Source organism: Hemisphaericaspora subhashii, assembly GCF_019202705.1.
Source record: "Hemisphaericaspora subhashii strain CBS 10753 chromosome Unknown scaffold55, whole genome shotgun sequence".
Taxonomy (NCBI): Eukaryota; Fungi; Ascomycota; class Pichiomycetes; order Serinales; family Debaryomycetaceae; genus Hemisphaericaspora; species Hemisphaericaspora subhashii.
Genome location: NW_026057327.1, coordinates 1 through 11,863, shown reverse-complemented (window position 1 = coordinate 11,863; position 11,863 = coordinate 1). Strand labels below are relative to the sequence as shown.

The window sequence follows — 11,863 nt, the reverse complement described above, 5'->3', positions numbered from 1 at the left end:
AGACACAACTAATCTTCCATCCGCAGAACTAACCGCATGATATTTTCTCTGTCCCTAATTTGATCTCGCTTTTCTTTCAATACTGATTCAGCAAATTTGTTAGTACTTGGGAGGTTTAATTGACGAACATCTGTATTCTTTCCACTTCTAGTCAATAAACCAAACGAAACTTTAGAAGCAGTAGAACGAGGCGGTTCCAACGGTAAGGTCTTGGCGACTTGCTGAGGTAAAGGCATGTTAAACTTGCTCCTCAGTGGTTTTGCTCTTTCATTAGACGAAGAATTATAGGAATCAATCATAATCTTTTGCAATTCTTTTTCAAGATCGTCATTGAATTTCTTTTCTGTATCAAGACGAATTCTTTCAGCCTCAGGAATTTCGGATTCTCCATCAGTATCCTCGTCTTCATCTTCATCAGCATCAACATCACTTTCCTCTTCATCTTCATCAGCATCGTCATCTTCTTCATCCTCATCAGCAATGGCAAAGGTCTCACCATCAGCTTCATCTTCAGGGACAAAGTTTTCATCATCATCATCGTCAAGCAATTGCTTTTCGATTTCTTGTTTTGTTTGGATCAGCTCTTGAAGTTTTTGGATTACTTCACGAATAGTATCATATCTCTTAACCGTTGGAATACTTTTATATTTCGTAAACAAATCATCCAATTTGAATTGAATATCAATAGGGAGTGGTTTTTCTTTACAAAACAAATAATATTGCAAGAAAGTAGTAAATACACCTAACAATTCTTTATTAATATCATTTCTCTTCTTTAAATCAACCGCACGAGTTGGTGCTTTCCTTCTGGATGGGAGATCAGTATCCACAAAAATGGATGTCAAGGAAGTCAACAACAAGCAACATAATTGAATCCTAAAATAATTATCGGGCAAATCAATTTCAACTTCCCAATTGTTAGGAAGTGGTTGATTGTTAGGATGGCCATAGCAAAGCAATTTGTAAAGTAAATCATTGATTAATTTGAAATTGATAACTTTAGCATTATATAATTCTGCTATGAATTTAACATGAGACATTCTAGCCCTATTCATCCTATAGTCATTGAGTTCTAAACCTCTGACAATCTTTTCAATAATAGTATCTACTGTAAATACAACAATTCGCTTATATTTATCGGAATACATCAGTAAGACTTTTGCCAATGCAGGAATATTATCATAGTTCAATAATTCTGGATTTGCAAAACAATCTAAAATAGTATCACAGCATTCTTCATCAAATTTTAATGGAATTTCTCCTAAAAGGTTTAAAACGACAGGGAGAGAAGTTGAATCTAATTCCACTCTAATTAATCTTTGAATAAATTGTTGTTTTGGACTTAACTTCTCACGCTCTCTCAATACTTGGACTTTCGTAGCTGGAGGATTGACAATCAATAACAAATTGTTAATGGCTAACTTTTGATTAATTGTCAAGTTTGATTGTTTCAGTTTTTCTCTTAACAAATTGATCATTTCTTGCATTAAATCTTTATATTCTGGTTCATGTAATAAGAATCTACCGACGTGTTCATAAAACACAGCTAAGATATCGATATTATTTGTCAAAGTGATATTCATCGTCAAAGTTCTGATTTTATGAAAAATCATATGTATTGGAATCATTTTGAATTTAATCATTTCGACAAAAAACAAGATATTTTTAAAATTCAATTTATTTTGATAAAGTTGATGTCTGAAACCTTTATCCAAATACGTAATCAATTCAGTAATTAGCTCAGTTAAGTTTATTTCATTGATTTTCAAAAATCTCGTGTAATATTTCAAATTGTTCACATTGGAAGTTTCAATGAAAAATTTCATAAGTCTATTCTTGGTGGCTTTGTTATTAAGATTTAAATTATTGAATTCTACGACTAGTTGCTCCATATCATTAGACCCAACATCTTCTAATCTATTCAAAAAGTCTTGGATCTTTTCACCATCTTTTGAAGTGTAATCGGGTCTATCAATAACTTGTTGGGATCCGATTAATTCACCTAAAGATGGAACAATAGTATAGAAATTCTTCTCTTTGATATCTTCCCATACACCTTGGAAATCATCTTCATTCAAAGATTTTGCTTTAACCACTTCCACGACCGAATCAGATTCTAATTTTTCTTCATCTTCCAAGTTTAAATTTGGTAATGGAATTTCAAGAATATCTGCAAGGAACTCTGACGCTGCCTTAAACTTTTCAAAAAGAGAGGTTAATGCATCTAATTCAGATTGGATTTCTTCCAAAATCCTCCCAGTTCGAATTGCCGCTTTTTTATTTTGACTAGTAACCCTTTGTACTCTCTTTTTCAAAGTTGACGCATTCTCAATGGTAGCATTAGAATAAATATTAAATATTTGTTGCAAGACATTCCTCACTTCAAATGTTAGTAAATCATTCTCCTTGTATATGGCTTCATAAAATCTTTTCAAGAATGGTTGTACAATGCTTAATGAATTACCCAGCTTGAGTTCAAAATTTAACAAATCTTTGATGACAACGATTATAATTGGTTCAGATGCAGATTTTCCAAACTTCATCAAAATTTCATCAGGAACCATATCTTTATTACAATCTCTCAAGTTACGAAATATGCCAATCAAATAAAATTCCATCACAAGTCTCAATGAATTTCTTTGCCTAATAACTCTGCTATTTTCTTCCTTTTCATCAATATCATTGCCAGTCTGTCTCATAGGATTTGCCATACATGTCAAAATATGAACCATTAAATAAGGTGAAAATTCCGAAGTAAATCTTTGATGTAATGCAGATACAATATCCATAGCAGCTAAAATATCATCATTTTTTGAGACTTTACATAAAGCTTCAGTTAAGGAAACAATCACTTCAGAAAGGTACCTTTCAATAGAAAGTGTTTCTATATCTTTTAGGATTGATTTACATTGATCAGCATTAACAATTTTAATCTTTTTAATGAACGCAGTATTTTTCTTTAAGGATGAATCTAATTTGGAAACTGTTTTAAAAGTATGTTCACCATTCCATGCTTTGGTATTTAATTCATATAAATCTTTTCGTTTCTTATCCAACTCAATAGAAGTAGCCATCTTATCTCTTCATTCTTTCTTCCTTATTTGATTGGATATATTAAATCACCGTTGTTTATCTCTTTCCTGAATTGTGTCTATCTTCGGTATTTTTTTTTTACAACACACCCTGAGGCAGATATGTTTTTTTTTGCAACAAAGGGTTTAGTACTAAAGAGAGAGAATTAAGCAAATGAAAGAGATGGTAACTCCAAATGCCTCTTCCCTTTCTCTGTTTCAATAAAAGGTTATTGCCATATCTCTCTACAGATCAAAACTAATTACATTGTTCGTATATTTACATGACAAGACTATCTACAAACTATAAAGTTTCAAATGCTTCTATTCAACAAGTGGATCTCTTCCTCTGACTCTATGGAAAACTCTACCTCTTCCTAAACCATATGCATCTCTAACTTCATTAACACTTCTATCAAACTTTTGTCTCCATACATAACCACCAACAGGTAATAAATCATTAGCTTGAACAAAACTTCTGATATCGAACTTTTCAGCTGCAACAGCATTGACTTCCAATTGTTTAGATTGTCTAAATACCCAAAGACATGCTCTTTGCTTTTCAGCATTCTTTTCAGGTACTAATGGAACATAATCTTTAATAACATGTTGTTCTTCATTTTCCAATACTTTAGCTGGATGAATAGTATTATTGACATTATCTAATGGATAATTAACTAATCCATAGTGAAGGGTGGTTGAAAAGGAATTTTTTTCCAAATCTGGAGTATCAGGGTTTACTATCAAGACAGTATATAAGTTTTGTCCGTCAACTCTTTCATATTCTTGGATTCTGATGGTTGGAGGTTGTGAAACTGCTTTAGCAGGTAAGAGTTCACCTGGGGCGATCCAACCAACAAATCTTTCATCAGTATTATGTGTGAATTTGACTTTAACATCAACCTTTGGATCAACCGTAGGTAATGTATCTGGAATAACATGTAATTGTTCCAATCTTTGCATGGTAAGCATCAAATCGTAATCTCTCCATTTTTGTTCCAAAAACTGTCTGTATACAGGGTGAGATCTATCAAGAGCGTCACTATCGGAATATTCAACATTAAATAACACTTCTGGGTTTTGAATTTCTGCTTCAATTAAGGTATTATCTATTTGATCCTTTATTTCTTTGATTTGTGCTTCATCAGTAGTTGAAGCTAATTCCTTTTCTAATTCTTCAACTTTTTTGTAGACATTGGCAGCCTCTTCGTTCAATATTTCATAGGACATGACAAATGTTTCATCAAGTTCAAGAGGAGTCTTATAGTATGCTCTTCGATCACGGTTAGTGTATGAAGCTGGTCCATCGAGGTGCTTACCAAGAACACCTTGTTTAAGAGCATCATTCTTGATCTTTAAAGATTCTGGTCTCTTCGAAAAATCAGCCCATACGCCTCTGGCGAGGGTGCTATTGCTTCTTATGAATCTTTTGGTAAGAGCTCTTGTCAACATTGCCAAATATGGATCCTGAATAGTTCGTATACTGTTCTACTTGAGTTTGTAAAATTGGTTAGAAATTTTTTCGGTGCAAATAGTGAAAAATTCATCGGTACGAAAATTACTTACCAGTCCATACATTTTATTAGTGCTGAAATTTACACAGTATTTATCCAGCAGTAATGCCAATACTCACTTACATTCCAATTTATTAAACCTATCCAATATTACATATTATATACAAAACTCCAAAATATCAAAAACCAATCACCCCGAACCTTTCATAGCCTTCTATCAATAGTCTCACGAGAAATTATGACCAGCATAAATTCCAAAAGATCAATCCTTACATAAATATGACGGAGTCAAAGGTAGGGTTTGAAAGTTCATAAATTGTTTATCATCAGATATGTCCATCTTCGGAAATAATCCAGGAGCTACGTCATTCTCCTCCTCCTCTTCCACATCACTGTATTTATCTTCGTCTGGGAATGTTTGAGTTCTCGGTAGAAGCTCATCATCCTTATTCTCATTATCACTTTCCATGTCACTTAGTATTTCTGTAATCTCTCTCTCTTCTATAATGATCTCGGATTCACTTATTCCTTCCTTGATTTGTTTGTCCTCCACAATGGTTTCTATTACTCTGGATTCAGGCTTGGGATCAGTTGCTGTAGTATAATTGGAAATGACTGGACTTGTCAAAGTTGTAAAATCCACATTTGTGATATCCTTATATTTTGGCATTCGCGTCGTCAATCCAGTTAATCTATCATAATATGAAATAATATTTAAATCAAGATTCAATTTAACTTTCGGATTTTGCTGTTGTTGCTGATTGTTGTTATGGTGGTGCTTTGAGGGGCATTTATTGTTATGCTTCGCCAAGCAAGTAGTTTCTGAGATTGAAAGGCATTTCATACCAATCCTATTAAATTCCCATAACGCCATTTGATTAATAAAGTTATTCTCAAAGAGATGTACATCAAGGTGATCATTATCCATCTACATTAAGGATTTCATAATGATATGAAACAAACTTGCAAAGAAAGAAATAAAAAGATTTTCAAACGTGAAAACACGGATTCTTTAGAATTAACAATTAATTAAGAATATAGCGACATTGCATAATTTGATCTGAATGCCCAGAATATTACCATTATTACATAAATGATTAATTATTGTTCTAATACAATGGACAAACGGTTGAATTAAAAATTTCATACGCAATGACTCAAACTTCGGCGATTTTTTTGGTTTGCAACACACCAAATCAAACTGCCGTGCCAATATTTGGACCAACCACGGCACCAATTAAGATTTTATTCCCGAAGAATAATTTCCACTTTTTCTTCCCCACGGATTTGCAATAAAGCTTAGCGAAGACAAGCATGTATAGCCTTATTAATGTACGATTATGTTAAAGAAACTGCTCTTTCCTCTTCACCGAATATCGAATATATTTCTTTAATTTTCCAGTTTTATTACGCTGGAGAAACGGCTTTTTAGTATGTCTGTCGGCAACTGGCACCAAAGGACAAAAATTATTGCGCTTTGTATATCCGTCCACTACGGCCCGCATCTACATGCGCAATCCATCGAGTGGAAGTGCCTTATAAGATAAGGAATTATTTTCACATTCATTAGTTGGTACTAATTTATAAAATTACAAAGTCATTATTCAAAAGGGGGACTATTATACAAAAATACAAATACAACCAAATCCGAAAGGGATATACATACATGCTTACTTGTCAGTTGGATACTGCGTCTTATTAAAAACCGCAGGAGGAGGTGGAATACCAGGATGTGAAGTATCATTAGAAATACCCGCATTCATCTGATGTTGAGCATTAGTTGGAGCCGGAGTAGTTGGTGATAATTCAATAACTCGACTTTGTAATGCAATAGTATAATCTCTTAATTGAATATTCTCATTTCTCAACTCATCAATTGTTTGTTTTAAATGATCTAATTCAGCCGCTTTAGCTTCTAATTCCTTAATATATTGATCTCTTCTCGTTCTATATGCCCTTTGCGCGTTTCTATTCTGTACAGCTCGCTTAGTCACGGAAAGTGGCGGAACTGCCTTCTTTCGTCCTCGAGCGCCACCACCACCTTGCTCATTTGATTTCTTTGCACCAGTTAATGCCTCATGTGCAGCTCGGACTTGTTCATCATGAATTGAATTGTTACCAGGTGTGCCTACTGATTGGTCATTTGCGATATGTTGCTGTTGTTGCTGCTGTTGTTGTTGTTGACGAGCACTTGCGACTGCAGCCGCAGTGACTTCTTCTACACTTGGGAAATCATGATGGTGATGATGAAGGTTTTGATGATGATGATGAGAACTTTCATCATCGGCTTCATGTCTAAATGCGGTATCAAATTTCACTTGATCAGATGTGTTCTGGTCTTCCTTCTCATTCGCCCAGGACGCGAATGAACTGTTCATATTGCCACTTGGTGATTGATATATAGTTGCAAAAAAGGTTTGATAGATGTTTTAGCCAAAGATCAAAATAAGGTTGCTTATGTAATCTTTGTTTACGTAATTGCTGACAAAGCAGATGTGATGGCGATGGTTGAAAAAAATAGTAAGAAAAATTTGCGGATAAAACAAGTCGTGCGAAGTTACTAATTAGCGCTACCAATATTCCAAAGATTACGAATTATTCTTACTGTATTGGATGGCACAGTTCTGTCCTGCCAGTGTTAAAATTGAATATTGGTTGTAAATCTAGAAAGATAGATTCTTGATTAAACCAAGTTGTATTCATAACTATAGCGGAACATAAATAATGGAAGGAAGGAACATGAGAAAACGGTAACATACCCAGGAAATCGCATTTCTAGTAGCGAAATACCATGTACAGGAACCAAAAGATGTCTAACAGAGTATGGTTTTTATATTGTATGCCACAGGGAAATATTGCAAAAATTAGACGGATGATTTGTGTGGTTGAATAGCTTTGACATATTTTTGGTTGCAAATTATTTTGACACAAAAATGATATTGTAGTCTCAACTGGAAACGGCAAAACCAATAAAACAATTTTAAGTATACAGTTAATTTAAGCTCTATAGAGAAGTAGACAATGACGAGTTATGGTAAAAATATCAGGTTTCAGTAGGATCAGAGGGGTAGTAATATTGGGAATATTCTACTTTCTTGCTCTTCAAATGGTACTTTACTTTGCAGCGTCGGACTGGACCCTTCTTGGTCTAGTATATTCCGATTACTTTGATTGATCAACTTCTCCAATTACCGTTTACTTACTCTACTACTTGAGCGAATGCACAAATTTGTAATATTCATAAGTCATTCTTAACTTCATTAGTTGATTAAATGTTGTGGAGAATTCGTAGAAAAAAACTGCCAAAAAAAAAAAGAAATTAAAACGAGAATTTTAAAGTTGTAACGAATTTTTTTTGATAAATTTTGACTTCTTGTTGTATTTTAGTTAACTTTCACTCTGCCTCCCCCCCCCTTTACATAAGAAAAAGTTTCAAAACATCAAGCACTGTTGCTGGTACAAATTATCCATATCCTGTTTTTCAACAGTCTAACAACAACTCAACCTATCATAATACTACCTTGACATAAATTCATTATTTTTTGGCTATTCATAAATTCCATCTTTTCCGATTGTATTCTCGAAAACAAGCGTACTACAAACAAACAACAGTAAATCATGATGCAGTCGAATATAGAATTTGGAATCCTAAATACCCCAATCTCAAATCCAAACAATCCAACCACATATTCTCGACGAACGTCAAATTTCTTCCCATCTCCAAGCAATAATAATCACAACACAGCCACCACAACAACAACAATTTCCTCGACTATTAATTCCGAACCCACTACCAATACCCACACACATCATCGTCTAATGTCTCCTCCTAATAGTAGTTATGGAGAAGAATACCATCACAAAATAGCACCAGTGCCAGCGTTTGAAAGACAATTATTGAATGGGTTTGATTTTGAAAATATGAGAACGTTTGCCGAGCCTGCTCCTGTGAGTCATCATTTCAAACAACAACAACAAACTCAGACACAACGGCAAAAACAGCTGGTTTTGGATTGGTCATCTCCAAATACTTTATCTTCACCAATTTTGGAAAATCATTTCGGTGGAGGAGGAGGGGTAAGTCATTATATTTCGGATATACAATCCAGTAGTCAAAGTTTGAATTTTGCTTTGAATGAGGATATGAATCGACTTTCACTTCAATCAGGGTTCGATTTCCCGAGAACAACGGTAGGAAGTGTGAGTGTTAATTCTAGGAGTTTGAATTACAATGACCGACAACAACAGCAACCACAGGTGAATAATTGGATATGGAGTGATAATAAACCTGTTTCTGTGCCGCAGGTTTCTGTACCACTGGTGTCTGTACTGCAAGTGCTGACATTGAAATTGGGGAGTAGTTTGTTTGAGGATACTGATCATATATTTTCGCCATTTTTTGTGGAAGAAGAAGAGGAAGAAAAGGTAGAAAAGGAAGAAAACGCAGCGACAATGGGGAATGGAAATGAGATGAAGAAAATGAATGGTGATGCAATCGAGAGAAGAACTAGGAAAAAGAGGGAAAAGGGTAATAGATATCTGGAAAAGGTTAATAATCCTGCGTTCATACCCAATGGAATAACGGATCCACCGAAGAAAAAGAAAGAGGTCATTCCAAGTACTCCAAAAGCAAAAGTAGAGAGTAAAAAAGTTATAATAGTAGATACCAAGAAACCAAAGAAGAAGAATATACGACACAATAATACTCCTGGTCATCATTCATATTCTAAATTAGAAAATGAAGCTATAATTCCATTCAATAAAGTAAATGTTAAATTGAATCTCCCCCAAAAAACAGCAACAACCAGACAAGATATCAAATCTCATGATTTCTTTATCCGAGATATGATACTTGCACCAGAATCAATGACAAATCGATATCTGGAAGATTATTGTTCTACTTTTTATAAACGAAATATTCATGGATATATGTTTACAAAAGAACCATCAAATTCACTTAAAGTGAGTAATACAGGAAATAAATCATGGGTTCAATTAAAAATAGACTTAATCCCTGGTGAACGGAAATTTTCAAGAAAATTAAAAGTTGATGTTAAAGAATTACCAATTTGGAAACCAATTAATTTAAATAGTACAATTGGTCATAATCTGTCTAGAAAGAGTAATAATAGTCCCAATAAGAAGAAATGGGGTAGTAGTGCTTCTAAAGAATATCTGAAATCTAAAGCAACTAATTCATCAAGGAGATTTGGAAAGAGATCAGTATCTGCATAATATTAAAGAAGGGTACATGTAGATTTTAAAATATGGGTATAATCATGTGACTGGTCACATGACGTGAATCTGGGATTTTTTTTGGAGATTTAATTGGTTAATAAATATTGGAAGCAGACGGGCCCTCAACAGAGAAAAAATATATAGTATGGATAGGTTAGTTCTAAGACGATATTCGGTAGTATGTATGATTATAGGGTAATTAAATACATAAACGAAAGTGTCTTTATAAAGAATGCGATTGTCAATAGAAGGTAGCTTAACAAATGAGAAATCGTATGATTAGGAATATCCTGCATATAACCAATTGTTATAATTTAACCAATCAATTTAATTAATTTATTTTTCAGGTAATACAAATTTACTCTCACTTGTTTGTTTGCTCGGTGTTTGTATTTCTTTCTTAGTAATTAGAATAATTTGTTAGTAGAATTCTACATAGTTAACAAACCTGTAACAGAAAAAACAATTCCTAAAACTTTTTTTCAATTTTAATTTATTTAAGACTCCAACAGGTTTAAACAACTTATCCAAACTCCTTTCATTTTACTTTTCATATTTTACCAAAAAGAAGTAGAAATATTGTTCCTTTGTGTCATCTTGTTATTAACGTTTGAATCAAATTAACAACCACACATATACATTTTATAACTAATTTTCCAAACCCCCCTCAACCCCCACTCATCTCATATAATAATAATGCTTTCCTCCACTATTCGTTCTGCTTTAAGATCAAGAGCAATTGTTCAAGCTCCAAGAGTTGCCATTGCTTTCAAACCAATGTCTATCATTCCACAACAAGTTAGATTGTATTCTTCTCATCATGAAGAAACTTTTGAAGAATTCACTGAAAGGTATGTACATTACATTTAACTATGAGAGATTGTTTAATTATACACGGCTATCTCTCTCTTTCTCTCTGCCAAGGCAGGCTTTTAATCAGATAGGAGGTTGAATACTAACAGATAATTATTATAGATACATAAAGGAATTTGAAGGTGCTTATGATTTATTTGAAGTTCAAAGAATCTTAAACAATTGTTTCTCTTATGATTTAGTTCCAGCCCCAGCTGTTATTGAAAAGGCTTTAGAAGCTTGTAGAAGAGTCAATGATTATCCAACTGCTGTTAGAACTTTTGAAGCTTTAAAACATAAGGTTGAAAATAAGGAACAATATGATGCTTATTTGGAAGAATTGAAAGATGTTAGACAATCTTTAGGTATTGACTTGAAAGAAGATTTATATGCTGGTCAACAATAAATTGATTAGGCATTATTGATTTAAGTTGTTGCTTATTGTTTCTCATTTTTTTTATACATTTTATTATTAATATTCACAAAAAGATTATGAAAGAAAGAGAGTTATTTGTTGTTATTGTCGTCAATTGATGTTATTCTTACTAGAGAAAAGAACAAGAGAAAGAAGGAGGAAGCCAAGAATGGTCAATTGATTTGTCATTCATTTGAGTTTGTCCTTTTCTGATTGTTGTTTAGTATGTAATTATAACTTTAGTATGATTGATGATCATGAAAGTATGTTTGTTAGTTCTCTTTTTTAAATTTTCTATATGGCCTTTATTTTACACATGAACTGTTTTTGCAACAAACACAACCTACTATCATCAATTAGATGATGATAATTGTAGAGTCTCATATTCTAACTCAATTAGTGTTCTCTAGAAGAGTATTGATTTGGCTCAAGTCAACTCAAATTACAACTCTCACGTGACTTCACATTCTACGAATAATATTTTTCTGCTTTGTCCTTAACCTTATTGGAAGGAACCTTCTAGATCTTTATTATTATACTTTATAAAATATCTAATGGCAAATTAATTGTCAATTGATACAAATCATTTAAGTACATTTTATAGAAACAAGTCATGGGTTACATCCCCCCAAATGGAGAGGACAACGCCTCCAAAAAAGACAGCAGTAGTGGCTCTTCCTCAGGTTCCTCAGGTTCCTCAGGCTCCTCCTCATCAAATACAACTATCATTACATTACCAAACCCCAAAAGACTAATACCAAAAAATCCAAGCA

General features: G+C 33.4%; 6 protein-coding genes across 6 annotated transcripts; 2 read left to right on the top strand and 4 right to left on the bottom strand. All coding sequences in view use genetic code 12, as the record gives it.

The window, feature by feature from the left end:
* Window positions 1-8: 8 nt before the first annotated feature.
* On the bottom strand, window positions 9-3,074 carry J8A68_003758 (uncharacterized protein; the record flags this gene model as incomplete). The annotated part of the gene is made up of 1 exon (XM_049407646.1): window positions 9-3,074. One exon carries the CDS (start codon window positions 3,072-3,074, stop codon window positions 9-11), a length of 3,066 nt encoding a protein of 1,021 aa, XP_049262932.1.
* A 321-nt stretch (window positions 3,075-3,395) lies between these two features.
* On the bottom strand, window positions 3,396-4,523 carry J8A68_003757 (mitochondrial 54S ribosomal protein mL38; the record flags this gene model as incomplete). Its single annotated transcript, XM_049407645.1, has 1 exon — window positions 3,396-4,523. The coding sequence occupies one exon, from the start codon at window positions 4,521-4,523 to the stop codon at window positions 3,396-3,398; it is 1,128 nt and encodes a 375-aa protein (XP_049262931.1).
* A 324-nt stretch (window positions 4,524-4,847) lies between these two features.
* J8A68_003756 (uncharacterized protein) lies at window positions 4,848-5,459 on the bottom strand (the record flags this gene model as incomplete). Its single annotated transcript, XM_049407644.1, has 1 exon — window positions 4,848-5,459. The coding sequence occupies one exon, from the start codon at window positions 5,457-5,459 to the stop codon at window positions 4,848-4,850; it is 612 nt and encodes a 203-aa protein (XP_049262930.1).
* Window positions 5,460-6,255: 796 nt separating this feature from the next.
* CAP4 (Cap4p) lies at window positions 6,256-6,963 on the bottom strand (the record flags this gene model as incomplete). Its single annotated transcript, XM_049407643.1, has 1 exon — window positions 6,256-6,963. One exon carries the CDS (start codon window positions 6,961-6,963, stop codon window positions 6,256-6,258), a length of 708 nt encoding a protein of 235 aa, XP_049262929.1.
* A 1,240-nt stretch (window positions 6,964-8,203) lies between these two features.
* J8A68_003754 (uncharacterized protein) lies at window positions 8,204-9,820 on the top strand (the record flags this gene model as incomplete). Its single annotated transcript, XM_049407641.1, has 1 exon — window positions 8,204-9,820. The coding sequence occupies one exon, from the start codon at window positions 8,204-8,206 to the stop codon at window positions 9,818-9,820; it is 1,617 nt and encodes a 538-aa protein (XP_049262928.1).
* A 699-nt stretch (window positions 9,821-10,519) lies between these two features.
* On the top strand, window positions 10,520-11,081 carry COX6 (cytochrome c oxidase subunit VI; the record flags this gene model as incomplete). The annotated part of the gene is made up of 2 exons (XM_049407640.1): window positions 10,520-10,674; window positions 10,799-11,081. 2 exons carry the CDS (start codon window positions 10,520-10,522, stop codon window positions 11,079-11,081), a joined length of 438 nt encoding a protein of 145 aa, XP_049262927.1.
* Window positions 11,082-11,863: the final 782 nt, after the last annotated feature.